The sequence below is a fragment of the Eubalaena glacialis genome, chromosome 3 (genome assembly GCF_028564815.1).
Source record: "Eubalaena glacialis isolate mEubGla1 chromosome 3, mEubGla1.1.hap2.+ XY, whole genome shotgun sequence".
In the NCBI taxonomy this organism is placed as follows: domain Eukaryota; kingdom Metazoa; phylum Chordata; class Mammalia; order Artiodactyla; family Balaenidae; genus Eubalaena; species Eubalaena glacialis.
Window position 1 is genome coordinate 44,609,360 of NC_083718.1, and position 12,740 is coordinate 44,622,099.

At 35.2% G+C, this 12,740-nt stretch overlaps 1 protein-coding gene across 2 annotated transcripts in view; it reads left to right on the forward strand.

The window, feature by feature from the left end:
• Positions 1-12,740, forward strand: part of RPS6KC1 (ribosomal protein S6 kinase C1) — a 212,376-nt gene that overhangs the window by 63,770 nt on the left and 135,866 nt on the right. For both annotated transcript variants that reach the window (XM_061185594.1, XM_061185595.1), the window contains exon 5: positions 12,568-12,661. In XM_061185594.1, the coding sequence (XP_061041577.1) occupies positions 12,568-12,661 (94 nt within the window). The remainder of the gene's footprint in view (positions 1-12,567; positions 12,662-12,740) is intronic.

The following is a 12,740-nucleotide window of genomic DNA, read 5'->3' on the forward strand; positions in this document are numbered from 1 at the left end:
CATTATTCACTGAAATAAGTAGAAGTTAATAGCTAAATAACAATGTCTATGGCATGTCTTCTATTTCTCATGTAGAACTGTATATAATTTTCGATTCACAGATTTAAAAAAAATTGATGCTGAGGGTTTAGAGATTATCTAATTCACTCCATCATAATTCAAATACATTAAAATGTTTAAATATGATGAAACTCCACTAGTTATCTTCACTTTTTGAGGTGTCTTTCAGTAGTAGACTTCTTTTCTATTAGTCTATATTAAATTTGTTCTAATTAGACTAAGCTATGTAAAGATAGAACAAAAATAGTCACCGTACAACTTAAAGAGGTAGACTAGTACAAGTTGTATTACCACAGATGTTTGGATAGTAGTGTTTTAAGTTTCTTGACATGTAATGCCTTCATTCTGAGTTCATTATCATTTTATGTATTTATTTATTTTTGGCTGTGTTGGGTCTTCGTTTCTGTGCGCGGGCTTTCTCTAGTTGCGGCGAGCGGGGGCCACTCTTCATCGCGGTGCGCGGGCCTCTCACTGTCGCGGCCTCTCTTGTTGCGGAGCACAGGCTCCAGACGCGCAGGCTCAGTAGTTGTGGCTCACGGGCTTTGTTGCTCCGCGGCATGTGGGATCTTCCCAGACCAGGGCTCGAACCCGTGTCCCCTGCATTGGCAGGCAGACTCTCAACCACTGCGCCACCAGGGAAGCCCTCATTATCATTTTAAATAATAATTTTCTAGCTTATTTTGTATTGAAACTGTGCTAGTTGTCGGTTAATATCAATGTCTTTATTTATAATATTAATGTCTTTTCCTATTGCATTTAGCTCTCTAGAAAAAAGCTAGATGATTGTGCCATAATTATTTTTTCCCTTCTTTAACTAAAAATCTACTCCATTGTATATATGTCATTTCTTAGACCATATAGGCAGCAAGGTATATGAGGATCTTACAAAAGGATATACCAAAGGATCTACAAAAGGAATTTATTTTTTATGACCTATTCTAGTTTACTGAAGGAAGTTGATCTTTTGAAAGATATTATAAACTTATGACTTAGAAATAGAAAGAGTAGTAGAAAAGTTTGTAGTAGCAATAAGATTCTTGCTGATTGACTTCATTGCTTAATTTTTCATTACTCTGCAAATGCGGCTGAGATGATAAATTTGGCTTCTGCTCATGACCTAATGCAGATATTTAGGATAAAAGGCCAAGTCAAATTGATACAGTATTTAGCTCTTTACTAAATACAGCTGTTTCTATGTGGCAGCGAGTCTATGCTTCTAGAAAAAGGCAGCATTATTTATTATTATTTTTTTAATTAATTTTTTTGGCTGCATTGGGTCTTCGTTGCTGCACGTGGGCTTTCTCTAGTTGTGGCGAGCGGGGGCTACTCTTCATTGTGGTGTGCGGGCTTCTCATCATGGTGGCTTCTCTTGCTGCGGAGCATGGGTTCTAGGCGCGCGGGCTTCAGTAGTTGTAGCATGCGGGCTCAGTAGTTGTAGCACACGGGCTCAGTAGTTGCGGCTCCCGGGCTCTAGTGCGCAGGCTCAGTAGTTGTGGCGCACGGGCTTAGTTGCTCTGTGGCATGTGGGATCTTCCCGGACCAGGGCTCAAACCCGTGTCCCTGCACTGGCAGGTGGGTTCTTAACCACTGTGCCACCAGGGAAATCCCATGGCAACATTATTAAGCAAGAAGAATATTGCTCTATAGAAATTGTGAAAGGCAGTCTCAGAAATTAACATGTGCCAAGGGCTAAAAAAGGGATATAGAGGTCAGATCATAGACTGAACAATTTAAATGAAAGCTAGCTGCTCATTCTATTTCTTTTGCGTCTGGGAATTCCTAATTGTAACTGTTGCTGGAAGACACTTATTTTTAGGCTTTGTGGAATGAGAAACAAAAGGAAAGGAAGAAAAAATCGGGCAGTTTAAGAGAAGTCAAGCTAGTCTTGGAAAATATTTGGAAATATCTTAAGCAGTGTGCTTGGCAGGAGAGAGATACTGATTTGGTAATATCACAACAGTGATGCTTAGTTTCTTTACGCAGAGATCAGTAAATATGGTCTTTGAAGGTTATTTAGCTCCAAGTAAACAATAACAACAGCAAAGCTCACCATGTTATCTTAAACAAGAAAAGGGTTTATTTGTCTCATACAACAAAGTTTCTTTTTCCACATATATATATTTTTAAAAATTCAGGTATAGTTGATTTACAACATTATATAAGTTTCAGGTGTACAACATAGTGATTCACAATTTTTAAAGGTTATACTCCATTTATAATTATTATAAAATATTGGCTACATTCCCTGTGTTGTACAATATGTCCTGGTAGCTTATTTATTTTATAGATAGTAGTTTGTACCTCTGAATCCCCTACTCCTATTTTGCTCCTCCCCCTTTTCCTCTCCCCAATCATAATCACTGTTTCTCTATATCGGAGTCTGTTTCTTTTTTGTTATATTCATCAGTTTGCTTTATTTTTAGATTTCACATATAAGTGATATCATACAGTATTTGTCTTTCTCTTTCTGAGTTATTTCACTAAACATAACACCCTCCGAGTCCATCCATGTTGTTGCAAATGGCAAAATTTCATCCTTTTTTTATGGCTGAGTAGTATTCTATTGTATATATACACCACATCTTCTTTATCTGTTCATCTGTTGATGGAAACTTAGGTTGCTTCTATATCTTGCCCATTGTAAATAATGCTACTCTGAACATTGGGGTGCATATATCTTTTTTTTTTAAACATCTATGTTGGAGTATAATTGCTTTACAGTGTTGTGTTAGTTTCTGCTGTATAACAAAGTGAATCAGCTCTATGCATACTTATACCCCCATATCCCCTCCCTCTTGCATCTCCCTCCCACCCTCCTTATCCCACCCCTTTAGGTGGTCGCAAAGCACTGAGCTGATTTCCCTGTGCCGTGCAGCTGCTTCCCACTAGCTAGCTATTTTACATTTGGTAGTGTATATATGTCAGTGCTACTCTCTCACTTTGTCCCAGCTTACCCTTCCCCCTCCCCGTGTCCTCAAGTCCATTTTCTATGTCTGTGTCTTTATTCCTGTCCTGCCCCTAGGTTCATCAGAACCATTTTTTTTTAGATTCCGTATATATGTGTTAGCGTATGGTATTTGTTTTTCTCTTCTGACTTACTTCACTCTGTATGACAGACTCTAGGTCCATCCACCTCACTACAGATCAAGACAGTATGGTACTGGCACAAAAACAGAAATATAGATCAATGGAACAGGATAGAAAGCCCAGAGATAAACCCACACACATATGGTCACCTTATCTTTGATAAAGGAGGCAAGAGTATACAATGGAGAAAAGACAGCCTCTTCAATAAGTGGTGCTGGGAAAACTGGACAGCTACATGTAAAAGAATGAAATTAGAATACTTCCTAACACCATACACAAAAATAAACTCAAAATGGATTAAAGACCTAAATGTAAGGCCAGACACTATCAAACTCTTAGAGGAAAACATAGGCAGAACACTCTATGACATAAGTCATATATCTTTTTGAATTATGTTTTTGTTTTTTTGGATGTATTGGAACTGCTTGGTCATATGGTAGTTCTGTTTTTAGTTTTTCGAGAAGCCTCCACACTGTTTTCTTCAGTTGCAGCACCAATTTACATTCCCATCAGCAGTGCACAGGGTTCCCTTTTTTCCACATCCTTGCTAACATTTATTATTTGTGGTCTTTTTGATGATAGCCATTCTGACAGGGTGAGGTGATGTCTCATTGTGGTTTTGATTTGCATTTCTCTCGTGATTAATGATGTTAAGCATCTTTGCATGTGCCTGTTGGCCATCTGTATGTCTTTGGAAAAATGTCTATTCAGGTCTTCTGCCCATTTTTTAATTGGGTTGACTGTTTTTTGATGTTGAGTTGTATGAGCTCTTTATGTATTTTGGATGTTAACCCCTTATTGGTCGTATCATTTGCAAGTGTTTTCTCCCAGTCAGTAGGTTGTCTTCTCGTTTTGTTGATGGTTTGCTTTGCTATTCAAAAGCTTTTTAGTTTAATTAGGTCCCGTTTGTTTATTTTTGCTTTTGTTTCCTTTGCCTTTGGAAATGGATCCAAAAAATATTGCTATGATTTATGTCAAAGAATGTTCCACCTGTGTATTCTTCTAGGAGTTTTATAGTTTCCGGTCTAACATTTAAGTCTTTAATCCATTTTGAGTTTATTTTTGTATATGATGTGAGAAAATGTTCTAATTTCATTTCATATAGAAAACATATATCAGGGGCTTCCCTGGTGGTGCAGTGGTTGAGAATCTGCCTGCCAATGCAGGGCACACGGGTTCGAGCCCTGGTCCGGGAGGATCCCACATGCTGCGGAGCGGCTAGGCCCGTGCGTCACAACTACTGAGCCTGCGCGCCACAACTGCTGAAGCCTGCGTGCCTGGAGCCCGTGCTCCACAACAAGAGAGGCCACCGCAGTGAAAAGCCTGCGCACCGCAACGAAGAATAGCCCCCACTCGCCGCAACTGGGGAGGGCCCGCACACAGCAACGAGGACCCAACACAGCCAAAAATAAATAAATAAATAAATTTATTAAAAAAAAAAAAAAAAGAAAACATATATCAGATAGATATTGAGCAGTGGAATTGCTGAGTCTTATGGTAAGTTTATGTTTTTAAGAAACTGCCAAACTGTTTTCCAGAGTGACTTTACCATTTTACATTCCCCAGCAATGTTTGAAGGCTCTGGTTCTTTTATCACCTCACCAGCACTTGGTATCGTGTGCTTTAAAAAATATAACTATGTGTATAATGGTATCTCACTGTAGTATTAATTTCAATTTTGTAACCTCACCAACACTTGGTATTGTGTGATTTTTTTTTCTTTAATTTACTTTTGGCTGTGTTGGGTCTTTGTTGCTAGGTGCGGGCTTTCTCTAGGTGCGGCGAGCGGGGGCTACTCTTCGTTGTGATGCGTGGGCTCTAGGGCGCGCAGGCTTCAGTAGTTGTGGCACCTGGGCTTTGTTGCTCCGTGGCATGTGGGATCTTCCCGGAGCAGGGATCGAACCCGTGTCCCCTGCATTGGCAGGCGGATTCTTAACCACTGCGCCACCAGGGAAGTCCCTGTGTGATTTTTAAATCATAACTATGTGTATGTGTATAATGGTATCTCACGGTAGTATTAATTTCAGTTTGGCTAATGATGTTGAACATGTTTTCATGTGCTTATCTATATGTATTCTTTGGTGAAATGTCTATTAAAATCTGTCCATCTTTTGGTTGAGTTGTTTGTATTAATGAGTTCCAAATGTAATCTGGATACAGGTTCTTTATTAGATACGTGATTTGCAAATATTTTCTCTGAATGTATGGCTTGTCTTTTCATTTTCTTAATGGTGTCATTTGATGTGCAAAAGTTTTTAGTTTTGATGAAGTATAATTTACCATTTTTTTTCTTTTTTGAATCATGCTTTTTTTGTCACATCTAAGACCTCTTTGATTAACCCAAAGTCAAGAGAATTTTCTCCTACATTCTCTTCTGGAAGTCTGTGATCCATTTTCAGTTAATTTTTGTGTATAGTGTGAAGTAACAGTCTAAATTAATCTTTTGGCACTTGAATATCAAATAGTCTCAGCACTGTTTGTTGAAAAGACTATCCTTTCCCTATTGAAGTATGTTGGCACTGTTGCTGAAAAAGAATTGACTATACATGTAATGCTTTATTTCTGGACTTTTGACATCTTCTGTTGATTTATGTGCCTGTTCTTTTACCAGTATGTACTCTCTTGATTACTGTAGCTTTATAATATGTTTTGAAATCAGAAAGTGTAAGTTTTCCCACTTTATTTGTATTTTTTCAAAGATGTTATAGCAATTTTGATTCCTTTGAATTTTCATAAAATGTTTTAGTATCAGCTTGTCCATATCAACAGAAAATTCTGGTGAAATTTTGATTGGAATTGTATTAAATCTGTAGTTCAGTTTGGGGAGAATTGTTATCTTAACAATATTGTCTTCTAATCTATGAACATGAAATAACTCACCATTTATTTGTGTTGTTTAATTTGTCTCAGCAATGTTTTGCCATTTTCAGGTATAAGTCTGGCACTTCTTTTGTTAAATTTATTACTAAATATTTTATTCTTTTGTTGCTATTATGAATGGAACTGTATTTTTTCATTTAGCATTATACTTTAAAGGTTTATCCATGTTATAGCCAGTATCCATATTTCATTCCTTTTTTTATACTTCTTATAATATTCCTTTATATGGATCCATGGATATACCAAATTTTGTTTATCCATTCATCAGTTGATGCACATATAGGTTGTCTTCTCCTTTTGACTATTATGAATGATGCTGTTATGAATACTGGCATATAAGTTTTTGTGTGGACATATTTTTTCATTTCTCTTAGGTATATACCTAGGAGTGGAATTGATGTGGGAAGATTTTAAATTTCTAATTCAGTTCATTTTCTTGTTGTAGGTCTATTCTAATTTTCTCTTTCTTCTTGAATCAGCTTGTTAACTTGTATCTTCCTAGGAGTTTTCATCTAAATTCTATACTTTGTTCATAGTGTTCCTTACAGTGTTTTTAATTTCTATAGGTATGGTAGTGATGTCCCCTCTTTCATTCATGATTTTGGTAATTTGTGTCTTATCTATTTTTTCTTGACCTGTCTAGCTAAAAGTTTGATATTTTTGTTGATCTTTTCAAAGGATCAACTTGGTTTCATTGATTTTTTTTCTCTATTTTTCTATTTCATTTCACTGATTTCTGTTCTAAACTCTGTTTCCTTCCTTTTGCATGCTTTGGGTTTACTTTGCTCTTTATCTAATTCTTTAATTCCTTAAATTTGAAGCTTAAGTTATTGATTTGAGATGGTTCTTCTTGTTTAACATAGGCATTTACAGCTATAAATTTTCTTCTTAGCATTGTTTGAGCCTCATCCCATAAACTTTTGTTTTATTTTCACTTTTATTCAGTTCAAAGTATTTTCTGATTACTTTTATGATTTTTCTGTTGACCCATTGGTTATTTGGAAACATGTTCTTTAATTTCCAGATATTTGTGGATTTCTTAAAGTTTCATCTGTTGTTGATTTCTAATTTTGTTTTCTTGTGGTTGTGGTCAGAAAATATACATTGTGGACTTCCCTGGTGGCTCAGTGGTTAAGAATCTGCCTGCCAATGTAAGGGACATGGGTTTGAGCTCTGGTCTGGGAAGATCCCACATGCCACGGAGCAACCAAGCCCGTGCGCCACAACTACTGAACCTGCACTCTAGAGCCTGCGAGCCACAACTACTGAGCCCACATGCCACAACTACTGAAACCCACGTGCCTAGAGCCTGTGTTCCACAACAAGAGAAGACACCGCAATGAGAAGTCTGTGCACTGCAACGAAGAGTAGCCCCCACTCGCCACAACTAGAGAAAGCCCACGCATAACAATGAAGACTCAACACAGCCAAAAATAAATAAATTTATAAAAAGAAAAAAAATATATACATTGTATGATTTCATTCCTTTAAAATTTACTGAGACCTGATTTATTTCCTAGCAACATTGAAAGGAGCATATATTTTGTTGTCAGGTGGAGTTTTATGTAAATATCTGTTAATTCAAGTTACTTGATAGTGTTGTCTTCTTTATCCTTGCTAATTTTCTGTCTAGTTGTTCTAGCAATTATTGAGATTGAAGTATTGAAGTCTCTATTATTGTTGAATTTTCTATTTTTCTTTTCAGTTATGTTAATTTTTACTTTATTTTGGGGTTTTTTTGGGCATAGAATGGTTATATCTTCCTGATGAATTGATTTTCTTAACCTTATGAAATGCCCCTCTTTCTAGTAATATTTATTGTCTTAAAGTCTGTTTTGTGTGATTTTAATATAGGCACTCTAGGTTTCTTACAGTTGCATGGTACCTTTCTTTTATTCTTTTGCTTTCAGTCTGTTTGTATTATTGAATCTAAAGGGTACTCTTATGTGCACTATATATAGTTTAATCCTGTTTTTTTATTCAGTCTGCAAATTGCTGTTGTTGATTGTGGTATTTAGTCCTTTTATATTTAGTTATTGAAAAGATTGAATTTTTGTCTGCCATTTTGCTATTTGTTATATGTCTCATATTTTTCGTTCTTTTGTTTTTCTACTTTATACCACCTTTTGTATTAAATAGATATTGTTTATTATACCACTTAAATTCTTTTTTTTTAGGTGTGTGTTTTTAAAAGTTATATTCTTACTGTTTGCTCTAGGGATTAAAATATGCACTTTTACCTATGACAATTTACTTGAGAAGAATACTAACTTAATTCCAGTAAAATATAGAAAGTTTGCTCCATAGAGCTCTATTTACTCCTCCTTTTTTGTTATATTATCATATACCTCAAATGTAAACTGAACAATACAGTGTTATGATGTCTTTTCAAAGAGTTAAGGGAGGAAAAAGAAGAACATATATTTATGTAGTCTTTTTATTTACCCTCATATTTCCTTTTTTTGGTGTTCTTTATTTGTTCAGGTGGATTTGAATTACCATATGTTGTCATCCTCTTTCATCTTGAAGGATTGTAGTTTCTTTTTTTGTGCAAGGCAGGTTTGCTAGCAATAGAGTCTCCCAGTCCTTGTCTGGAAATGTTTTTATTTACTCATCATTTTAAAAGAATAGTTTGCTGGATGTATAGAATTATTGATTGACAGTTCTTTTTAACAGTTTGAATTTATCATTCCTCTGTCTTTTTTCCTTTATTGTTTTTTTATGTGAAGTCAGCTGTTAATTATACTGTAGTTCCACTGTGTAAGTCTTTTTCTGTTGCTTCTTTCTGAATTTAGCCTTTGTCTTTCAACAGTGTCTAGCTGGTGATCTGTTTCTGTTTATTTTATTTTGGGTTTAATTTATCTTCTTGTGTTTGTAGATTAATATTTTTGTCAAATTTTGGAAGGTTTCTGCCCTCACCTCTTCAAATATTTTTTTTCAGCCCTTTTTCCTCTCTCATGTCTGGTACTCTTATTACATGTAAGTTGGTATGCTTGTTATTATCCCACAGCTCTCCCTGGTTCTCTGTTATTATTCAGTTTTTTTCTTATGATGTTCATATTGGATAGTTTCTGTTGATCTTCAAGTTCATTGGTTATTCTTCTTTCTCAAATGTATTGGTGAACTTCTCTAGTGAATTTAAAATTTTGTTACTATACTTTTCAGCTCTAGGATTTTCATCTGGTTCTTTTTTTCTTAAAATCGAGATTAATTCACATTACATAAAATACACCAATTAAGGCGTACAGTTCAGTGTTTTTTAGTTTGTTCACAAGGTCATGCAACCATTATTACTATCTAATTTCAGAACATTTTTATCACCCCAAAAGAAACATTATATCCGTTAGCATTCACCCCTCCTACCCCACTTGCCCCAACCCCTAGCAAACACTAATTTACTTTCTGTTTTGATGGATTTGCCTATTCTGGACATGAATGGGATCATACAATATGTGGCCTTTTGCATCTGACTTGTTTCACATAGCTTAATGTTTTCAAGGTTCATCTGTGTTGTAGCATGTATCAGTACTTAAGTCCTTTTGATGGCTGAATAATAGTCCATTAAGTGGATATGAATATACCACATTCTGTGTATCCATTCATCATCACACTTTACTCTTTCTTTGTATGTCTCATAATTTTGTTGTTGAACACTGAAAAATTTGGATAATATAGCAACTCTATGTTCTAATTTTTTTCCCCTGAGGGTTGTTGCCATTGTTTTATTAGTGTGTTCAGTAACATGTCTGTACTAAATCTGTGTAGTCTGTTTGATGTACAGTGTGTGACTGCTAATATCTCTGCTCAGCTTAAAATCTTTATTGTATTTTTAAACCTGGCTAGGTGCCTTGTATGAGCATAGCTTGGGTCAGCCAGTGATTGGCCTTTGCTTGTACACTTTGTTTCATTATATGCTTCTCCCTTATGCTGATGATTCTTTGTGTGTTTTCAAGGTTCAAGCAGTTTTAAAGTTTGCCCTGGCTTTTGTTTTCCTTTGGGATCTCTTGCATTTCTCTGCATGCGCACCCTCTCATGGTTTGCCAGGGATTTGCAGATAGCTTGATCTGTCTCTGGTTTTTCCTGCATGGATAGGTAGAGAACTTATTAAGAACCCTTATGGCCATGTTATTTTCTGGATCTTCCTGCTAAATGTCTGGCTAACGTGCTGGTCCTTTGCTTACTACAACTTCACGCTTGCTGAGCCACTGTTCTTGCCATTTGTTTGGCACTAAGATCGCTACTATTATAGATAACACTGTTTTGGGCGGGGGGGACTTTTTTCTGTGCTTAAGTCTAAATCATGCCATCCTCTTCTGCAAGTGAATCTACTTGTTTTTAAGGCTTGTCTTCCCTTGTATAATTACCATGGCAATCCAGCTGGGAGGGAATATGGGAACAACCTCAGGCAAGAATGTCACAGACCCCCACAGTTCTCACCCGGGCTTCTGTGGTTTTATGAGTAGCCACTTATTCATTTGCTTTATGTTTTTGGTTAATTTCCAGAGCTCTGAAATGTAAAATTGTTTTGACAGTTTTCTCTAGTTTCATCATTGCCTTTTGGGGGGCATTTGCTGATTTACCACCATATTTGGATGTTCCAGCATATCTGAACTCCTTCCCCCCCAGATTGACTCTTCATTAATCAAAACCTTTGAGATGCTGTATAATAAGAGTTTCTTTTTACTGCATACTCAAACACTAAAAGGTTAATGTTTTTGAACTAGAGATTTAAAGTAGAATTGTGGCATATTTTCCTACTACTTCCCTTAAGTTCCTCTAGAACAGTTTTTGTTATTATTTTGTTTCGTTAAAGATTTATTCTTTATTATCTATTTTGTATAATATTGTTTATTAAATTAGGTAAGTAAAATTTCTGTAGGATTATGAGCTAAAACATTTCTTGCATTCTTCAGTATTTTGTTTTTATCTTATGAGCAGATCTTGTATCAGCTAGTAATAACAAATAAAAATTTGAGTGCTTATTACATTGTTCTAAACACTTTACATCTGTGAAATCTTGTAGTCCTAACAACTCTTTGAGTTAGTTATGTAGATATTATTTCCATTTTATAGGTAGGTAACTTAAAGTCACATGCCTGTTAGTGGAAGAGGTAGTTAGTAGTTGAAAGGCACTTTCTACTACGTGAGATTATACCTAAAATCAAATTTGCCTATTAAAATTCTCAGGAATACTTTTACATTTTCTTAGGGTTTGGTTTGGATATTGTTTAAAGGATGGCTTAGTCTAGAATAGATACTCTTCTTTTTGGAGAAAAATTCAGTTACAATCTGTGATTTGAATATTTTAATAAAAAAATAGAATAATGTGATAAAAATTCTTCTAAAAATAATCGTTTTCAAAGTTTCAGTTCACTTAAAACTCAGGGAAGTAAAATTTGATCATTTGAGAGGGACCATTTCAAATTTCTCTTCCTTAAAGATGAACTGGCAGGGAGACTTGATTAGGTAAAGATAGTTGTTAGGGGCAGGGGAAGGATAGTTGTTGAGTTCTTTGTGCTGACACAGAGAGGAAAGAAATAGGGGTCTTGTATTTCTTTTGGGTTTTGCTATCCTGGTAATAGTGTTTGGGGGTATAGAACTGTTGGTGGAAGGTAAAAGGAAATATGTTAAAGAGCAGAAGAGCTATTATTTTAATTAGTTATAGTTATTTAAGGGTTATAAACCTTTATATATGTGATTGGAGCATTCAGTCCATAAAGCCACAGCACAAAATCACACCACACCACTTGCCTGATAGAACATTCTCTAGTTGCACACAGAGTAAGAGAAAATAATCTTTTCAGGCCTGAATTTTCAAACTTAAATATAGAATTAAAATGATGGTCACATGGATAAATCAGTTTTATATTTATTTAAAATGTATCTCTTTAATAAAATATCTTAAATTTATTTAGTCTTATGTACATTGCATTCAAATGATTCTCGAATATAAGGCACTTCTCGGATCACTTGAGGTGCTGTGTTGTATGTTGTAGTTTTTAATTTGGTAAAATTAAATGACTTCCTAATGGAGTCCATCATTTATCATTAATTAGAAAGACTAGTGACTACTAAGGATACTGAGTAATACCCACCACTTTAGCTGGTGGGCTTATTCTTTTTCTGCATTTTTTTTAATGAGTACTTTTGGTAGATTTAAAATAACATGCTTTTATAAAAAGCCACACATTATTAAAAACATTGTAAAATTCCTGTTGAATTTTTAAATAATAGGCTATGTTTTAGAACAGTTTAGGTTTACGGAAAAATTATGCAGAAAGTATAGAGTTTTCCCATAGATTCCCCTTTCTCCCTCACAGTTTCCCCTATTATTAACATCTTTCCCTGGTGTGGTACATTTGTTACATTTGATGAACCAATATTGATACTCCTATTGATTTTTTAAAAGCAATTTAATCTAGTTTAATAGATGAACATTTTTGTAATTCTTGTACATAGATGAGATAACCATTGTTCTCATTACTGATTTTTTAAAATACTCATATCGACAATGAAGCACAGTTACTTTGGTCTTTTTAGGGTGGAATAATCAATGATGGTTCTGAATTGATTGGTCCCGTTGAAGCTTATTCGGATTCCCTCATTGATAGCTTTCCTGAATGTACTACAGAAGGTAAGAGATTTAAATTTTTTTTTTCATTTCAGTGGTTTTGATTGCAACAGACTATAAATCATAGCTACATTGCCAAAAT